We start from the raw sequence: 16,146 nt of genomic DNA, 5'->3' as shown, positions 1-16,146 counted from the left end.
ATGAAATTTAGTGTAGTGAAGCAATCAGTACGTACAGTTTACTAAAGGGTGAAATTCTTGCTTTGGCATTGGGGGATAGGAGTATGCGGTTTTGGTCGAAAGCTGGTGACTCTAGCGAATGGATCTGAATCGCATGACTATGATACGGTTGGAGGTAGTGCTGAACCCAACTCCCTGACGTGCTATGGCTGACTCCACAGGACGATACGATGGTGGTAGCCAAAGGACTCTTTTTTGGTCCTGCAAAACCCAAACGCCATCACTGCTAAGACAGTAGTTGTCAAATCCGGAGCGAAGAAAAGAAGGTTGGTTAACGAATGATGGCCATACCGGTCGCTGAACGATGGTTGAGAACACCGCTGATGTCACTTGTCCATGATGGCCCTCAAGAGTCTGCAGACACGCACCAGAAGTCGCATCCCAGATCTTGACTGTCTTGTCCCAAGACCCTGATGCCAGTCGCTGTCCATCATTTGAGAAGACCACTGATGTCACCCCATTATCATGGCCCTCAAGAGTCTGCAGACACGCACCAGAAGTCGCATCCCAGATCTTGACTGTGTTGTCAGAAGACCCTGATGCCAGTCGCTGTCCATCATTTGAGAAGACCACTGATGACACCCCATTATCATGGCCCTCAAGAGTCCGCAGACACGCACCAGAAGTCGCATCCCAGATCTTGACTGTCTTGTCCCAAGACCCTGATGCCAGTCGCTGTCCATCATTTGAGAAGACCACTGATGTCACTTCTCGATGATGGCCCTCAAGAGTCCGCAGACACGCACCAGAAGTCGCATCCCAGATCTTGACTGTGGAGTCCCAAGACCCTGATGCCAGTCGCTGTCCATCATTTGAGAAGACCACTGATGTCACTTCTCGATGATGGCCCTCAAGAGTCCGCAGACACGCACCAGAAGTCGCATCCCAGATCTTGACTGTCTTGTCCCAAGACCCTGATGCCAGTCGCTGTCCATCATTCGAGAAGACCACTGATGTCACTTTCTCATGATGGCCCTCAAGATTCTGCAGACACGCACCAGAAGTCGCATCCCAGATCTTGACTGTGGAGTCCCAAGACCCTGATGCTAGTCGCTGTCCATCATTCGAGAATGCCACTGATGTCACCCCATCATCATGGCCCTCAAGACTCTGCAGAAACGCACCAGAAGTCGCATCCCAGATCTTGACTGTGGAGTCCCAAGACCCTGATGCCAGCCGCTGTCCATCATTCGAGAAGACCACTGATGTCACTTTTTCATGATGGCCCTCGAGATTCTGCAGACACGCACCAGAAGTCGCATCCCAGATCTTGACTGTCTTGTCCCAAGACCCTGATGCCAGTCGCTGTCCATCATTCGAGAATGCCACTGATGTCACCCCATCATCATGGCCCTCAAGAGTCTGCAGACACGCACCAGAAGTCGCATCCCAGATTTTGACTGTCTTGTCCCCTGACCCTGATGCCAGTCGCTGTCCATCATTCGAGAAGACCACTGATGACACCTCTTCATCATGGCCCTCAAGAGTCTGCAGACACGCACCAGAAGTCGCATCCCAGATCTTGACTGTCTTGTCCCGGGACCCTGATGCCAGTCGCTGTCCATCATTCGAGAAGACCACTGACGTCACGGTTTGTTGATGGCCCTCAAGAGTTCGCAGACAAGCGTCCCAATTTGCTTCGACTTTTGGCTTTAGCTCAATCCAATCTGGCTCTTCATGACTAAACATTTGTCTTATCAAGCTGTTTGTAGGGCTGAATATGAGAGCCGAGACATAAACTTGCAGTGGGGCAAGCTCAATAGCCCCTGCGTGAAACAAGAAAAATCGGTGAGCGTCGTTTACGAGGTCTCGCAAATTTTGGGGTGCTTTCTCCTGTTACATAACGTTAGGTGTTGTTTTATCGAAGGCCTCACAATTAGTAATAAGCAACTTACTGAGTATAACTTTAGCTTTTCCATTCCTTTTCCTGCAACTGAAATCCCTTTTAGGAGACTAAACGCCTCCAGCCACTGAAGATACTTTTTACCTAGAAAGGCCAAGATCTCGTCGTTTTTGCTGGCCATCTCATCTCCTGATGAATCGTTAAGATGGTCAACCCAGAAGAAGCAAGAATATCTGATAGCAGCCAATGGATCAGGCTTAGGGACTGAGACTTCTTCAATGGGGCATCCAGGTGCTGTTAAGTTGTAAATGTCACGCCGTAGTTCTTTCTGAAGAATGTCAAGTGATCGTAAAAAGATAGTCTGGTGTTGGTGTCGGATTCCGAAAGGCAGAACCTCGCCTGAAGCCTTTTCTAGGAAATAGTCCTTGGCTGATTGATGCACAAAAGAAACAATGTTCTTATGGACAGTCAAGAAAGACCCGCATAGGCTGACAGCCCGTATCACGTCATCCTTTTCCAAGTCGTCAAGCGCCTCAACGAGGACATAGAGTTCGTCCAAAGTCACAGGCCGATAAGTAACCAAGACATTAGCAATGATATCCTTGCAGAGTTGTGCATCATCCAAGTCGCAGATCTGTTCAAGCATTCGCTCATATAGGGGGTAAAGCCCCGGTGGAAACAACCTCATTTTCTTTGCGGTATGCCATTTTTGCGAATTAGAAAGCTCATGGCAAACCAGGGATACCCAGAGGAAAGTGCCATCTGCATTCAAGCGTAAATGTTCCAAGACAGCAAGCTTCATCTCCCTGTTGTATTTCTTTTTCTGTGCAAGCTGATCCACCTTGAAATCGATGAAAGAGTCGACCGCTGCAGAAACTGATTTCTGGTTTATTTCCAGGTGTATCTTGACCTTCTGCTCTGCGTCATCCAAGATTTCTTCGATATCTGGCCAGTTGCGGCTTGACACAATCCATTTGGCGCGTGAAGGTTTAGTGATGAATTCAAGTAGTTGTTTCTGGTCTATCCTGCACTCATCCAAAGCATCAACAATCAGGATGGCGTTTCTCAGGCTTGAATCATCCAGCATACTGGTCAGTATTCCGCATAAGTCATGCCAAGCGCCTTGACCTTCGAACAGATCTTTATTGTAGTCGTACCTCTCTCGCACATGCTTGGTGAGATGTGGATTGTGGTATGCCAGATGGTAGATCAAGCCTCGCAGCACCGAGGTAGCTGTGTTTAGTTGATCATTGGTGGCTTGGCAAAAGAAGTAGGATAGAGACACCGATTGGTCTGGCGTTAACTGATCTATGATGCCGCACAGGAGCATTGTCTTGCCCTTGCCAGGGTCCCCTTTGATCCATAGAATTGGGGATCCGCTTTGACTTCGGAACTGCTGAAAGCTATCGTGACTGAAAATCCATTGATATGAGTCTTTCAGCAAACCACCCTTCCTGCTTTCGATAGCCTTCTTGTCTGTGGAGGGATCAGTAATACGAAGATCAGAAAGGCATTGCTTGTCTTTTTCATCGTGCTGATAAACACCACTCATATTGAAGGCGGTCACAAAGTGTTCCACAGACGGTTTATTCTCGTTGACATAGTTCCATGTGTGGGCCGAGATACGGTTCAATTTATGCCCGTCCAATTGCTGGCCGTTTTTCAGCCCATTCTCGACATTGAATCTATAATAGACTCCAGGGGTAGTATACTTTTGTTTGAGTCGTAAGTCGGTATCCTTAGAAGTCGTGGCCATCTTCTTTAGGGCTTCAAGCACAGAATCTCTCGAATCGCTAATTTCAACAACGTCGCCAAGGCCTGTTCCGATACTCAGAGTCATGATGCGTCTACCGGGGAACTGTTCTTTAGCCTCGGATATGAGAGCTTCACACGGGTTATTGTAGCCATAGCTTGCGTCGATGAACTCGATTTCGTCGCGGCCAAGTTTGATTGGATCAAAGAGGGTGATCGCTGCAGATGTAGCTCTGGCCACCTCCCAAACCTTGCATCCTTCGAAGCATCCAGGAACGTGATATGTTTTGAAAAGTGTAGGTAGCGTTTCGATATTGTCTTTAGTCATCGCCAGGACAGCACTGCGTTAATATAACATTAGATATGAAGTCTTCCATGTTTTTCGTTTTTATTTGTGTCAACCCACGTCTTGGTGCAATCTTGCTGTGCGAACAGCATGTCTTCATGAGGACATGTGTCAGTGCCAGTAGCATGTCTCTCATTCTTTCGCTGCAGGCATTTTGAGTCGGTGCAGTTGTTACGAATCATTCGTTTGATAGCGGCCTCCAGCCTTGTAGCTGAAAAGGCAATCGTGGGTATTGTAGGTGAAGGTGTTGGCTCCGGGACAAATATTTCGCTGGCAAGGCTTTTATACTCTTCAATCGATCGGGCGATGCTCATTTTCAGTCGGCCGAGCATAATGGCAATGATCCTGTACGAAGATGATTAACGAAGATTCTCTAATGCGTAATCACGCCTAGTCAATTCATACCCTCCAGTTCCTGTCCCACCAATGAAGTCAAACCTGTCACAGGGTCTTGGTACTTCAGATAAATCTTCTGATTTTTGGATGTTTTCCATGATGTTTTCGAGGATGAGCAAGCTAGATAGTGCACAGACACCACCGCCATCTGTAACAGTTAGCGACATGATCGTTAGCTAATATCAAGACATTAGAAAACATACCGAGAGACAGAAGCCGCAATGGCGGCCCGGTGGTTTGCGGCGTATATGAGTCCATAGTGATGCTATGAATGCGATAAGGTCAAAGAAACTAAAGAAGGCGATTGAGATAGACGAGGCGCATGCAGAGACAAAGCACCAACAGGTAGATGGTCAGAGCTAATCAGTGCAAGACAGCTTTGATCTTGACTTTCTAGACGCAAGCTGAATTATGTAAGAAAACAGTAGCATGGAGTGCACATGAGAGTTAAGTCCAGCAAAGAGAAAAACACTGTTATTCGAGGGGAATTATGCCTAAAAGTGTAATTTGCGCCTCTTCAAGCCTACGCAAGGCACCCCAAGTATCTACTGATTATTTACTAGATGCTGGGGACCTATTGATGCCCAACCAGTAAGCAGAGGAGTAGTTTTCTCTCCAACTATGATGTATGGTGGCATCGCAGGCGGCCTGCTATTGCAACAGATCATTCAGCGCCCGACAATTAGGAATTAAATTACATACCTTCTATCAGGGCAAGCCACTGGTGTACTATAGAGACTTGTTCATCAGCACATGATGAGAATAAGCGCTGGCTCAGTCGGAAAGCATAGGCCTTTCTCCTTCAGCTTGATTCAGCCCGCCTTCAAGCCAAGACGATCCTTCCCAAATGGAATGTCCTCGGATATTTCAAAGCTTCCACCCATGTTACTTAACTTGTGTTGCAGGATTTCTGACATGCTTTTTGCACAGAGCTTGCAATTGATTTCCCGCCCAAAACATTTCAAGTTGCGCACCACAAGGCTATCTTGACCGAGCCATGCCCGACTTGGGTAATTCTCGGCTTTCTGCTGTTGCGTGGCGCTCTCTACATGTTGAGTGGCGTCCCATCCATGCCCCACTTTCTCAAAAACAAGACCCCACATATTCTGTGGCTGAATGCCCATAAAAGGGTTGACATCCTCCCACAAACCCTCATGAGTAGAGACATGAAAGCAATGAAGTCTGGGGATAAAACTTTTAGAAAGCAGCGATTTTATTAATAAGAGATCTATTTAACACTGGATGGGGTTTATGCAGACAGTGCTTATAACTAAGCCAATGAAGCAATATCTGTAATTAAAGTAGTAAAAAGTGAGTGAAATATCATTGACGATGGAATAGCTACACCCCTACTTATCATGAAGATGGACATCAATTCTTGCGAAAAGGCAGAGCAAAGTAAGGGTTAATATTGATAGTATTTGAGGACAATGACATGACTGACTACTTTAGTTTATTACCGAGAGCAGAAGGCGGTGAGACAGGGCAGAAATACAGTGGATCCAGTAGACGTATAGCTCAACCCCGCACTTGACCTTAACAAGAAGTAATATATGAGCATTGCATCATAATGAAAGCCCCAAATGTATTCATCTAGTTAATATCACACACGCTCCTCCAATCGAGTACCATCAAGCAGAGAGGCCACTATAGCCGCCCCTAATGAGCCTAGGTTTAGCGTACTCTTAATTTTGCTATCTATAAGCGTATCGCCTAGAGGACCTCTGGGCTTGTAAAGGGCCGACTCCAACGTATCGTTTACAAGTGCACTAGACTTGGTACAGCGGTTTTTAAGCGCCGCAAATCAAGCATAGGCTATCAGTAGCTTTCTGGCTTGAATTGCTAGGGATGGCTGTGGCTGCACACATTGTAAAGCAGTATTTGGCACTCAAAGTTTCTGTGCAAGGTGTTGCTGTACTGAACACTGTATATGTTTTTAAAGATATCCTCAAGCACCTTTGTGACGGAAATCCTAGATCAATAGGCCGTCTCCTTGCATATATTATTCACTAGACGACTTCGAGCACCAGAGCTCCAACGGCATGGCACCCACTTCTGTCCCTATCTTCTCTCCCATTAGTGGAAAGCTAAGAGGCTTCGGTACATGGCTTGGCGCTATACACAGCTATGCATTAGAGCTAGAGTAGCGGAGAGAGATGAAAAGAACAGCCGACTATTGCAAACTCTCACGACTACATTTTCCAACTAATTATATGGGTATAGCATTTGACTCCTCAACCTTTCTCCTTCTTTCCTCTCCAACCTAACAATAAAACTACCTTTTAAGGCCACTATCATCATCACAAGTCTTTGTACAAGCAGCCATCTTTCCTAAAAGATGCGAAAATATACGCAGACTTCCATGTGACTAGCTCTCCTACCAAAGTCTCCTTATCCAAGTCCTAGTCTGACCGTAGCTCCCATCAGCCCACCTCAATGCCGCGACTTCGAAATATCTAGCCCGCTTTCTAGTCTTGATGGTTCTTGAACTTGAACTTGAATTTATTCAACGCCAACGAGAATCACCAAGATCAAACGACACCATATTAGTTCCCGGACAGAGTTGCCCCTCCGCAGCGCTAACCATAGATTTTAGGTGAGAGAAGGAGACAAATTTCGACGATGATGACGATGATGACGATGAAGTTCTTTTTATACTCTTGGGACTATCTGGGGCCCCACTTTGAGAGTCCAAAGCCCTTGAGAGGTCCGAGTTTTCTGACACCTGTTTTTCTGTACTTCCGCCGCCCATGTCCATGCGGTCACTGGGTTACGGGCTTGCCGTACCCATAGGTGCCTTCATGAGACATTCCCCTGCCACTAGGCGTGTCTGCTTAGCATCAAACGAAATAAAAGTTGTAGAGTCGAGGCATTAAGTCACCAGCACTAATGCAAACATGACCTAACCTGCCTTTGGGGCCTCCGCCTATTGTCCTGTGTTTGCCATCAGCACTTTCCCAAGTGCGATTCTGCCCTTTGCCGTCCTCAGAAGCTTGGTGACAAAGTTTTCCGACCACGGTTATTTGCTCTTTTTACGTATCCACTTGTGCGTCTCCTTCTTGTCCTTGCCGCAGGCTGGTCTGAGTGGTGTTTAAACCGTTAGCGGTACTCCTTGAAGTCTCCATGCCCTGAGATTGCCGCCGGTTTGGTCCCCAAGAATTTCCGGGGTTCCTTTGGAATTCTGAACCTGTTTTTCTTCGGGAACTCCAAGTGCTTCTGAAAACTGTGATCCTCTATGCCTTCTCTGGTGTAGAACCACCCCCGAAGATTTTCTTCTCCCGTTTCCCTCAGCCACCTCTTGGCTCTAGTCAGTGACATATGGTATTCTGTGGTTTTTGTCGCTGCCTCTTTGGCTTTCCAGTCTGCCAGCCGAGCGTCCGGGCAGCCAGAGACAAATTTTGAGGGCCCGACTGGCTGTGTACGGTTTTTAGCCTTCACTAAAGGTGATTTTTCCAGCGAACCTAGTTTATCTGGTCTTGTGGTCTAGTGGTATGATTCTCGCTTAGGGTCCACCCTAAAGCAAACAGCTTGCGAGAGGTCCCGTGTTCGATCCACGGCAAGACCCCAGATAGAGCGTGCTGGTACATGTGTTGCCGTGCCGTTCCTTTTTTTGCGCGCCGGTGCAACGGCGCAAGATCATGAACCCCGGTAGCACACACAACCTTCAGCAAACACAAGCCTTGATAGCTCAGTTGGCAGAGCGCGACACTAGTAATGTCGAGGTCAGCGGTTCAAGTCCGCTTCGAGGCAGCTCAAGTGGCAGCTAGTGCCATGTCTTATTTCTTTTGCTATTTTCTCTTTTTGTTATTGCGTGCCTCTTCTCCATGAATGTAGTGACAGCCAGTAGTTTCTATTTTTACAATGCAACTCTGCTATTTTGTGTGTAACCATGCTCTAACATCTTAGTGTTACACAACATAAATCTGCTCATTCACAACGATCTGACGTAGTAGATGCCAATGACTATAATTAAAAATAAATCAACGTAAAACATGTAAATCAACTCCACAAAGAAAAACAAGAAGGTATTATCATAAAGCAAAAACTGCCCCCCCCCCCCCCCCAATGTTCACCCTCCTCATTTTTGGTTCATTCGGCTTTTGTTCTTCCCCCCTTTGTCCACTTTAGACCTTACGAGAAAGCACGGCCACGTGAGACACCTGCATCGCCGAACCAACCCCTCCTTCAGTGCTAGTCATGGGAGTAGATGAGGAAGCCATTGCATTGGGCAACGCGCCGCCAACTGCCACATTGAGTAACAAAAAGTGATCGTCGTGTGCCAGTGCCGCCCAGGCGTCCTTGTCGCCAACATCGCTGCCCAGAAGTGTATTTACAACCTTGCCATTCATGCGCCACTTGAGACTCTCAGCTCGCCAGTCTCCGCCGGCATTAGAACGGTCGATCGTAACACTGGCCGTGATCCACTGGCCACTAGGGGCGCCGCCATCGATACGTTTAGACAAGCCATTGGGCTCATTGCATGGGCCACCAGGATTAGTTCCACAATGCACTGTGTGTATACTGGTGGCATCCCCATTGACAGTCTCAAAGATGTCGATCTCGCCTATGGCCGGCCAGTTGTTATAATTGCCACGGAAGCTCGTTCCAAGTGCCCAGAATGCTGGCCAGATACCCTGCTGAGTAGAGGGTGACGCCGAGCCCAGCTTGAAACGCGCTTCCATGCGCAGCTGCCCACCCTCGGGGCAAACGAAGTTGAAGGACGGGCTGGTCTCGATGCGACCCGAGGTCCAGGTGCTGTTCGAAACGCTGTTGGTGCTGGCACTCTCGGAGCCCGAAGAGCCGCTGCGTTGAGGCACAATGTTCAACAAGTTCGCTTGGGCACTCTCGGGGTCGGTCGACTCCATGGTCGGACTGCCATCGCTGTGGGAGCTGATGTACAGATTAGTGGCTGACGAGGTATATTCCTGGACCTCGCCGTTACCCCAGTTGGCTGGACCGCCAGGGTACCGCGTGCCGGTCGAAATGACCCAGTTTTCGGTGCTGAGAGAGGTTGCAGAGTTGGTGAAATTGTCATAGAAGACCACGGTCCAGTTTCCAGCGCCAAAAGAAGGCACATCGGATTCATCTACAGGAACTGGAACGGCCAGGACAGAGGTGAACAGGCTCATAGAAGCCAGGAGAGCAAAAAGAGAATGCATGGCGAAGAGAAAGAATACAGATAAAGGAAGGCAAAAGAGAACCAAGGGAAAGAAAAATGAAGGTGGGTGTGGTCAAGACAGACTTGTATCGAGATGAGGAACAAAAACAGTTGAGTAAATGCTCGAGTTAGTAGGGGGGGATGGCACATATATACCCGAGTATGCCGGGTAGACTCTAGCAGTATCTTCATCTAGAGTTATGGGCGAAGGGTGTTAACCGCTACACAAAACCCAGACATGAACACTGGCACATAGCGTACGGCAATGCCAAGCGCCACATATACACGCACATACAAACACAAACACTAATAGTACAAACACATCTACTCTCACGCACACGGCTTAGGCCGAAAGCCAAGCGACACAGGTGAAGAGCTATGCTAGATCCAGACCAGGGCTTGTTGTCCCAATTCATCCAAAGGCCCGGGAAGACGCAAAACACAAAAAGCAAACAACCACATAGTAAGCTTAGGATCTTCAATTTTTCTTCTTGGGGGAGGCCCCCAGCTACATTCTTGTGTGGGTAGGTAAAAGAAAGAAAAAAACCAATGGTGCTGACCAGACTTGGCCCTTCTCTCCCTTGATTGTTTCTGTCATGTCTCTCCCTTTCTCTCTTTCTTTGGGTATTTCCTTTTGCTCCGAGTCTCCTTAGGAATGCAACAGGAGCTGGAGCGAAAAGATTCATTCATTTAAAGAATATAGACAGCAAGAGAGGAAGATAAAGAAAAAAAAACAGAGGAGTTCTTCACTTGGCCCATCGCAGCAAATGCTTGTTTCCGTCCGGACGTACGTACACCTATGGACGGGCTACCGAATCCTTTCCGGGAAGCAAAATCCAGCGAAAGGCAGGGGAAGATTAACCACTAGATTAAATGCCTTCTTCTATATCGCAGCTCCTGGCTTCTTCATAGGCCTCTGCTGATGCATCGCAAACAGCCGCTTCTCTTTTCTTTTTCTTTACTTACGTATGTACATGGTCAAAAAAGAAAGTGGTTGGCTAGAGGAGAAGGAAGAAAACTGAAAGAAGGAAACACAGCCGACTAAATTGTTTGCTTGTTTCAAGCTGCTCCGCGTGTGTCTCTACCCCGACGTTCCATTCTTCTTCTTCTCCATGATGCGATAGAGATGCAGCAGTAGTAAAATGACGAGGTGACGTTGAGGAAGGCAAGGTGACGTTTAGGAGGGGCTTCGTGTCTGTGTGTAGCGTGTGCAGTGTTAGTGATAGTGACACCAGGCCTATTACCTCTTAGTACGTGTATTACCAAGTGACAGCAGCATAGCACGCCTGGTACCTGGGCTTACGCATACACTTAGTATCCATTTCCTGTCATCCATCCTGCCACAAATTAAGTTGTTGTTTTTGTCTGATGCATGGATTGCTTGGCTGGATCATGGTTTTTGTCTCTTGCTGGGGCCTCACCGGTCGTATGTCCAAAGAAGGCGAGACAAAGCAAGATGCGACCCAGACTAGATAGTAACAAGGTTCTACTACTACGTCTTGCCGACACTCAAGACATGTTTTTCCCTCAGCTTATCCTACAACTTAAGCCAAGAAGTGGGAGGGCAACTCAATGACGAGCCTGATGCGCGCCGTTCGCTTTTGCTTCTTACGTCTCCCTCTTCTCTCTCATCAGCTTCTTTGCATCTTCTATTGCCGATAATCATCTCTTCTTCTAGTACCAATTTGCAGCATCCATTCCAGTCACACACCCGCTTTGAGACATCGAGAAGATACACCAACAAAACAACCCCGCTATGACAAAAGCGACCTTCCCATCCTATTCTAACGCTGCGTGAAGTTTTGCTCTCAGCAAACCTAGTGGTAATACTGACGCTAAACCTTCTTCTCCCTTGCACCCATTCTTCTTTGACAGCTTTCTCTTCGTTCATCCTGTTCTGCATCACCTGAGAACCTGAAAACATCATCCAAACATCCTACACTAGCAGGGATCAGCATATTCTAGCATGGCCAGATATAGATATAAAACACCACGCTTCTATCAGTCTACATTCCAGCTTGCACTGCGTGGCAGCCATGGACTGTTTATGCCCACGTACCTCACGATGTTCTCCCTAGTCAAGCTTATCCCTGTAGTGTAGTGGGAGCTCCGCAATATTTTAGATACTTAGAGCAAAAGAAGTGGGAGCTCCGCAGCAGTTACAATTAAATCTGCCATGAAAGACTGGGAGCTACGCAACACCTCACAAATTATCCAGCATCTCAATGTCTCGCGTCTCCTACATTTCTCGCTCAGCTTCTTTTTTCTACAACCTTCCTTTGTCTTAGGCCCAAGAATCATAATGTCTTTATACTATTTGTCCTCTTCTACTACCATCATAACTCTCCTCCACTCTTCATCTCTCGTAAACAGTCGTCATCAGTATAGATAAAAGAAAATTCATGCCATCGTCTAAATCAAATTCCCGCCAAAAGAATAAACAAGATCCCTTCTTAAATGAGAGGAAACTCCGGCGTCGCTTCATCCAAATCATCAAATCCAAGATCCCATCCAAGAACATAAGCAAAAGAAGGCAAAATGGAAAAATGGTAAAAGAAAATGGGAAAAAGCACCCCTCCCCCTCAGGCATGGGTGGGATACCACAGAGCAGCGCATCATCTCCCTTAAAGATAGGAGACCTTTTCTCCCTTTCTCTCAACCCTTTCTTGCAACCCTTTTATCCATACCCCCAAAGACGCCAAGAAGATAACATTGGTATTGCCCCTCAAAAAATGGACACGGAATGTTGACGCTCGGGCTCGCTATGCAAGCAGAGAAACAAGAGGTTATAACCACTCCAAAACCAAGGCCAGCTAAGAAACAACACAGCCTCCAGCCCCGGTTCAATGCAAAGCAAAACATCGCCAACAAAGCTATATCGCTCCCTCTGTCGCGCTCTGCTTCTTCCCTTCCCCTCATGTCTCACTCCTCAATCGACTCCATGTGGCCTGACGGCTGATACCCATCATAATCCATCTCATCATCGCTGCTATCATCCGACATACTCCGAGGGCTTACCACTCCACTAGCATCCAATCGGTCCATGTCATCCAACCCATCATGTTGGCCATGCTGTCCAAAGCTACTACTTGACACCGTCGCAAAGCCCACTGGTGCTGCAAAGCTAGCCGATGGCATCTCAACCACACTGCCTGATCGGCTCATAGGCGGCTTTTCCGGAAGTTTCTTCAGCAGTCCAGTCGAGATGTCTAGCATGCCCATAGCAAACTGCGTCAACCCTTTGCCTTCGCCCGGCTTAGAGCTGACTGACAGCGTCCAGCGGTATTCGCCTAGTCTTCGGCGGTACCAGTCTGCCTCCTCCTGCGCCGAGGCCGTAGCCCAGAGTAAAGAGCCAAATGTGCCAATCAGCGCAAAGTTTGTCTTGGATGCAAAGTACCAGAACGACCGCAGATGCTGTGGCATCAGCCGGTTAACAAAATCCATGGCCGAAATAAGTCGTGCTTTGGCAGCACTACGACAGATTTGCGATACATACGGATCGGTGGCATCGGGGTTCGCCGAAAACGATCGGATTATTCTCCGGTGGAGAGTGATTTCTGTTGCAAAGTATGCTAGGTGGAGGTAGCCGATGCTCGAGAAGCGGCTAGGTGAAGATGGGTTGGAATAATATGTCGAGTCCATGCGAATTGTCTGGGGAAGCGTCGCGTACCAATCCTTGAGCTTTAGTTGAATTGGCTTGGCTTGTGCCAGTATTGCTTGTGTTTCCTGCATCGAGATTGCAGGAGATGCTTGCATAGCATGCAGGGTGTAGAACGTATCGAGAATTTGCGACAGAATCTGTGTTAGATGCACCATATTGACAAACAAGACTCGGCCTTGCTCGATACGTGCCCTTTCTTCCACATCCTCCTCGTCCCACTCGACATCGGGGAAATCGTAATCGCATAGCTGCCGAACCGCCCAGTTTGTAGAAAAAATATGTGATGGTCGGCCGTGGACCAGAGCCCCCCACTTGTCTTGCATGTATAGTGCCCAAGCCAAGCGCTTGCGAAGTCCCTTTTCCCACGGCGGAATCTTCCAGTTTGAGCAGTCCAAATGTAATCCCAGCTCTTGTGATACAGCCACCAGTTGTGCTGTTGGCGCCCATTGATCGCCCTCGGGACGTTGAGAGAGCAGCAGGCCAGCCTGAATCACTGATAGCTTGGGCCGGAACATGGCGTCAGCCAGTGTTGAACGCATGAGCTTCTCCAACGCCACCACATCCGGGCGGGGTACTTGGGCCAGCTTATCCGAGTGGCCCCACCAGTTGACGGCAATCAAATATACAGCAGCCAGTAATGGAGGAGTAAATTCCCGGTACGACCGCTCATATCTCTCCATAAATACAGTTTTTTGAAGAATTGGGAAGCCAGGGTGGACCACATCAAAGAATATGGCAACTAGGTCCGGTCCGTATGGAGCTACTACCCGTTCAATGGCGTCACAGTCATCAATCTGGTGTTCATGGCCGGGTGTCGCGCTATCTGGGAGCATTAAAAACGTATCCGAATCACTGACTTTGCGGAGGGTTCCTCGGGCCAAGAGGCTCTCGTCGTCTGGGTTAAAGGGCGAAAGATTGATAAGAGATGGCTCAAAATCGGTTGTTGGGCCAATATACTGGCTGTACCGGTCTTCCTGCATGCCCAGGGTACGTTTAAGCTGGATTGGCCCCCCAACGTTTTCCATGTCTTCTAGAAATGAGTTGCTTCCTGCTGTAGAAGATAAGCTAGTACTAGTTTTGTGAGGGTGTCTTCGTCTGCTACTAGGAGAACTAATGGAAAATCAAATTCAACGGCAGTAAACAGTTAGCACGCGCGCTTTGAATTTCTATTCAACATTGAGGGCAGGAGGGAAGGACAGTGGTGGGGAGGTAAACAAGGAATAAAGCAAAAAAGATGGTAGCGGGTTAAGCAAGTGTTATAGACAAAGCAAACAGGATGAATTAAAGATGGGGAAAGCAAGCAAAGGATGGATAGCTCGAGGTGGATAGAGGTTATCTATTGGGATTTGTAATATATTAATTACAATAGATCAGAGCCTCACAGAAGCTCTCGAGGCAGCCTGAATAAAAGCCCGCTTGTATGTTTATGTCCCGACCGTAGCAGCCATGTCTTATGCATGTCTCCTCAAGAGGAGACTCGGGAAAATGGAACCCGACTAGATCTCATGGCTTGCCAGATTAAGGAATTTCTCAACCAAACATGGTAAAGGTGGAAGATGGAAAAAAAAAAAAAAAGGAAAAAAAAAGAGGGAGAAACAATAGCGGCAAAGGAAGCCCGCTAGAACGCAGGCTTCACACGTGCGACTGGCTATACAGACAACGGCAGATGAAAGGGACAAGGGCGAGGGCAGGATAAGGCAAGGTAAAACAAAGAGAGAGTCCAAGGCAAAGATAAAAAAAAGCCCCAAGATGGAGGCACAAATCAAAACAGGATAATAGCATGATAGGGCAACAGGGCCTAGTCCATAAAGCATCAAGGCAATTCGGAACACAAAGAACACAAAGAACACAAAGAGCAAAAAGCAAATCTGGAGTTTATGCTTACCTCCTTTTACCAGAGATGTTTCCATCACCAGAATCCCGTGGCTTGGCCAGCTTTCTCTTTCGGAGCTGTGGACTTGACAAAGCTAATGAGCATTCACATCCGTTAATCTTGCAAGACACACAGGCCGAGTCTTCGTCATCGCTCGATAAAGTACACTGGGATCTGGATTGCCTGCAGGCTGAACAAGGAGGCGGAGGTGGAGAAGACCTTAAGTAATCTTTGCTGGCAAACGAAGTAGATAACAATGAAGGCTGGGTGGGTGTATGGCGGTGGGACTCTAGAAAGTGGCGGCCAGGCATGCTGCCCATGCATAGATCGATAGTACTAAGTCCTACTTGGTGGCGGTTTCCGGGAAGTGAAGAGCTAGTGGTAGATGCGACATCCACTGCTGCGGCTACAGATAAAGATGAAGAGGAAACGGTGGCACCAGTAGCAACGCCGGAACCAACAACACCAGTCGCGTTGCTACTATTCTGGGAGTTGTAGCCCGGAGGTTTAGGGGCAATAGGGATAGGAGCAGTTCTCCAGACGGAGCCTGAGTTAGACATTGTGGATGCCGAAAAGTAGATGGAAAGAGAAAAGAGAAGAGATCGATATCAAGGATACAGGAAGGCAAGGAGTGGGAATAGGTGGGATAGAGATGGCGGCAGTGACTCGGTGACTTGAGAGTCGTACACCCCTGTGCGTGCGTATATGTGAGTATGTGTGACAGGTGGCCGGGACCCTCTTCTCTATCTAGTCTGACTCGGACGGCCTCAAAATGGTCAAAATATGATGTTTATGTGGGCAGATTTCGACTAGGAATACTTCAGCCGTTGGTTAAAGAAAGAGAAAAAAAAAAAGAAGAGGAGATAAGAGAAAGAGAGGCTGCTAGCCTGCTGGGAGTGTGGCCTACTTGGTGATGGATTAGTCGTAGCAAAACTCCAACAGGAGGTACAGAAGGAAGGCCGAAGCAGAAATCAAGACACAGCAGCGGCCGCAAGAGCGAGAAGTGGATGTCTTGGCTATGCACAGGATGAAATAGTATGTTGTATCCTGTATGCACAGGGAAAGTGTACATACCCTC

At 47.8% G+C, this 16,146-nt stretch overlaps 3 protein-coding genes across 3 annotated transcripts; all 3 read right to left on the bottom strand.

Annotated features, from left to right (window-relative positions):
* Positions 1 to 111: 111 nt before the first annotated feature.
* HOO65_040721 (Vegetative incompatibility protein HET-E-1) lies at positions 112 to 4,634 on the bottom strand (the record flags this gene model as incomplete). The annotated part of the gene is made up of 7 exons (XM_071002485.1): positions 112 to 1,872; positions 1,935 to 1,972; positions 2,027 to 2,952; positions 3,040 to 3,975; positions 4,041 to 4,325; positions 4,386 to 4,524; positions 4,580 to 4,634. The coding sequence occupies 7 exons, from the start codon at positions 4,632 to 4,634 to the stop codon at positions 112 to 114; spliced, it is 4,140 nt and encodes a 1,379-aa protein (XP_070859564.1).
* Positions 4,635 to 8,500: 3,866 nt separating this feature from the next.
* HOO65_040720 (carbohydrate-binding protein family 6 protein) lies at positions 8,501 to 9,535 on the bottom strand (the record flags this gene model as incomplete). Its single annotated transcript, XM_071000721.1, has 1 exon — positions 8,501 to 9,535. One exon carries the CDS (start codon positions 9,533 to 9,535, stop codon positions 8,501 to 8,503), a length of 1,035 nt encoding a protein of 344 aa, XP_070859563.1.
* A 2,921-nt stretch (positions 9,536 to 12,456) lies between these two features.
* On the bottom strand, positions 12,457 to 15,628 carry HOO65_040719 (Transcriptional activator protein DAL81; the record flags this gene model as incomplete). The annotated part of the gene is made up of 3 exons (XM_071002544.1): positions 12,457 to 14,260; positions 15,081 to 15,162; positions 15,202 to 15,628. The coding sequence occupies 3 exons, from the start codon at positions 15,626 to 15,628 to the stop codon at positions 12,457 to 12,459; spliced, it is 2,313 nt and encodes a 770-aa protein (XP_070859562.1).
* Positions 15,629 to 16,146: the final 518 nt, after the last annotated feature.

Source organism: Ceratocystis lukuohia, assembly GCF_044167205.1.
Source record: "Ceratocystis lukuohia strain C4212 chromosome Unknown Supercontig4_pilon, whole genome shotgun sequence".
NCBI classification, from domain to species: Eukaryota; Fungi; Ascomycota; class Sordariomycetes; order Microascales; family Ceratocystidaceae; genus Ceratocystis; species Ceratocystis lukuohia.
This window is presented reverse-complemented; position numbering and strand designations above follow the sequence as displayed.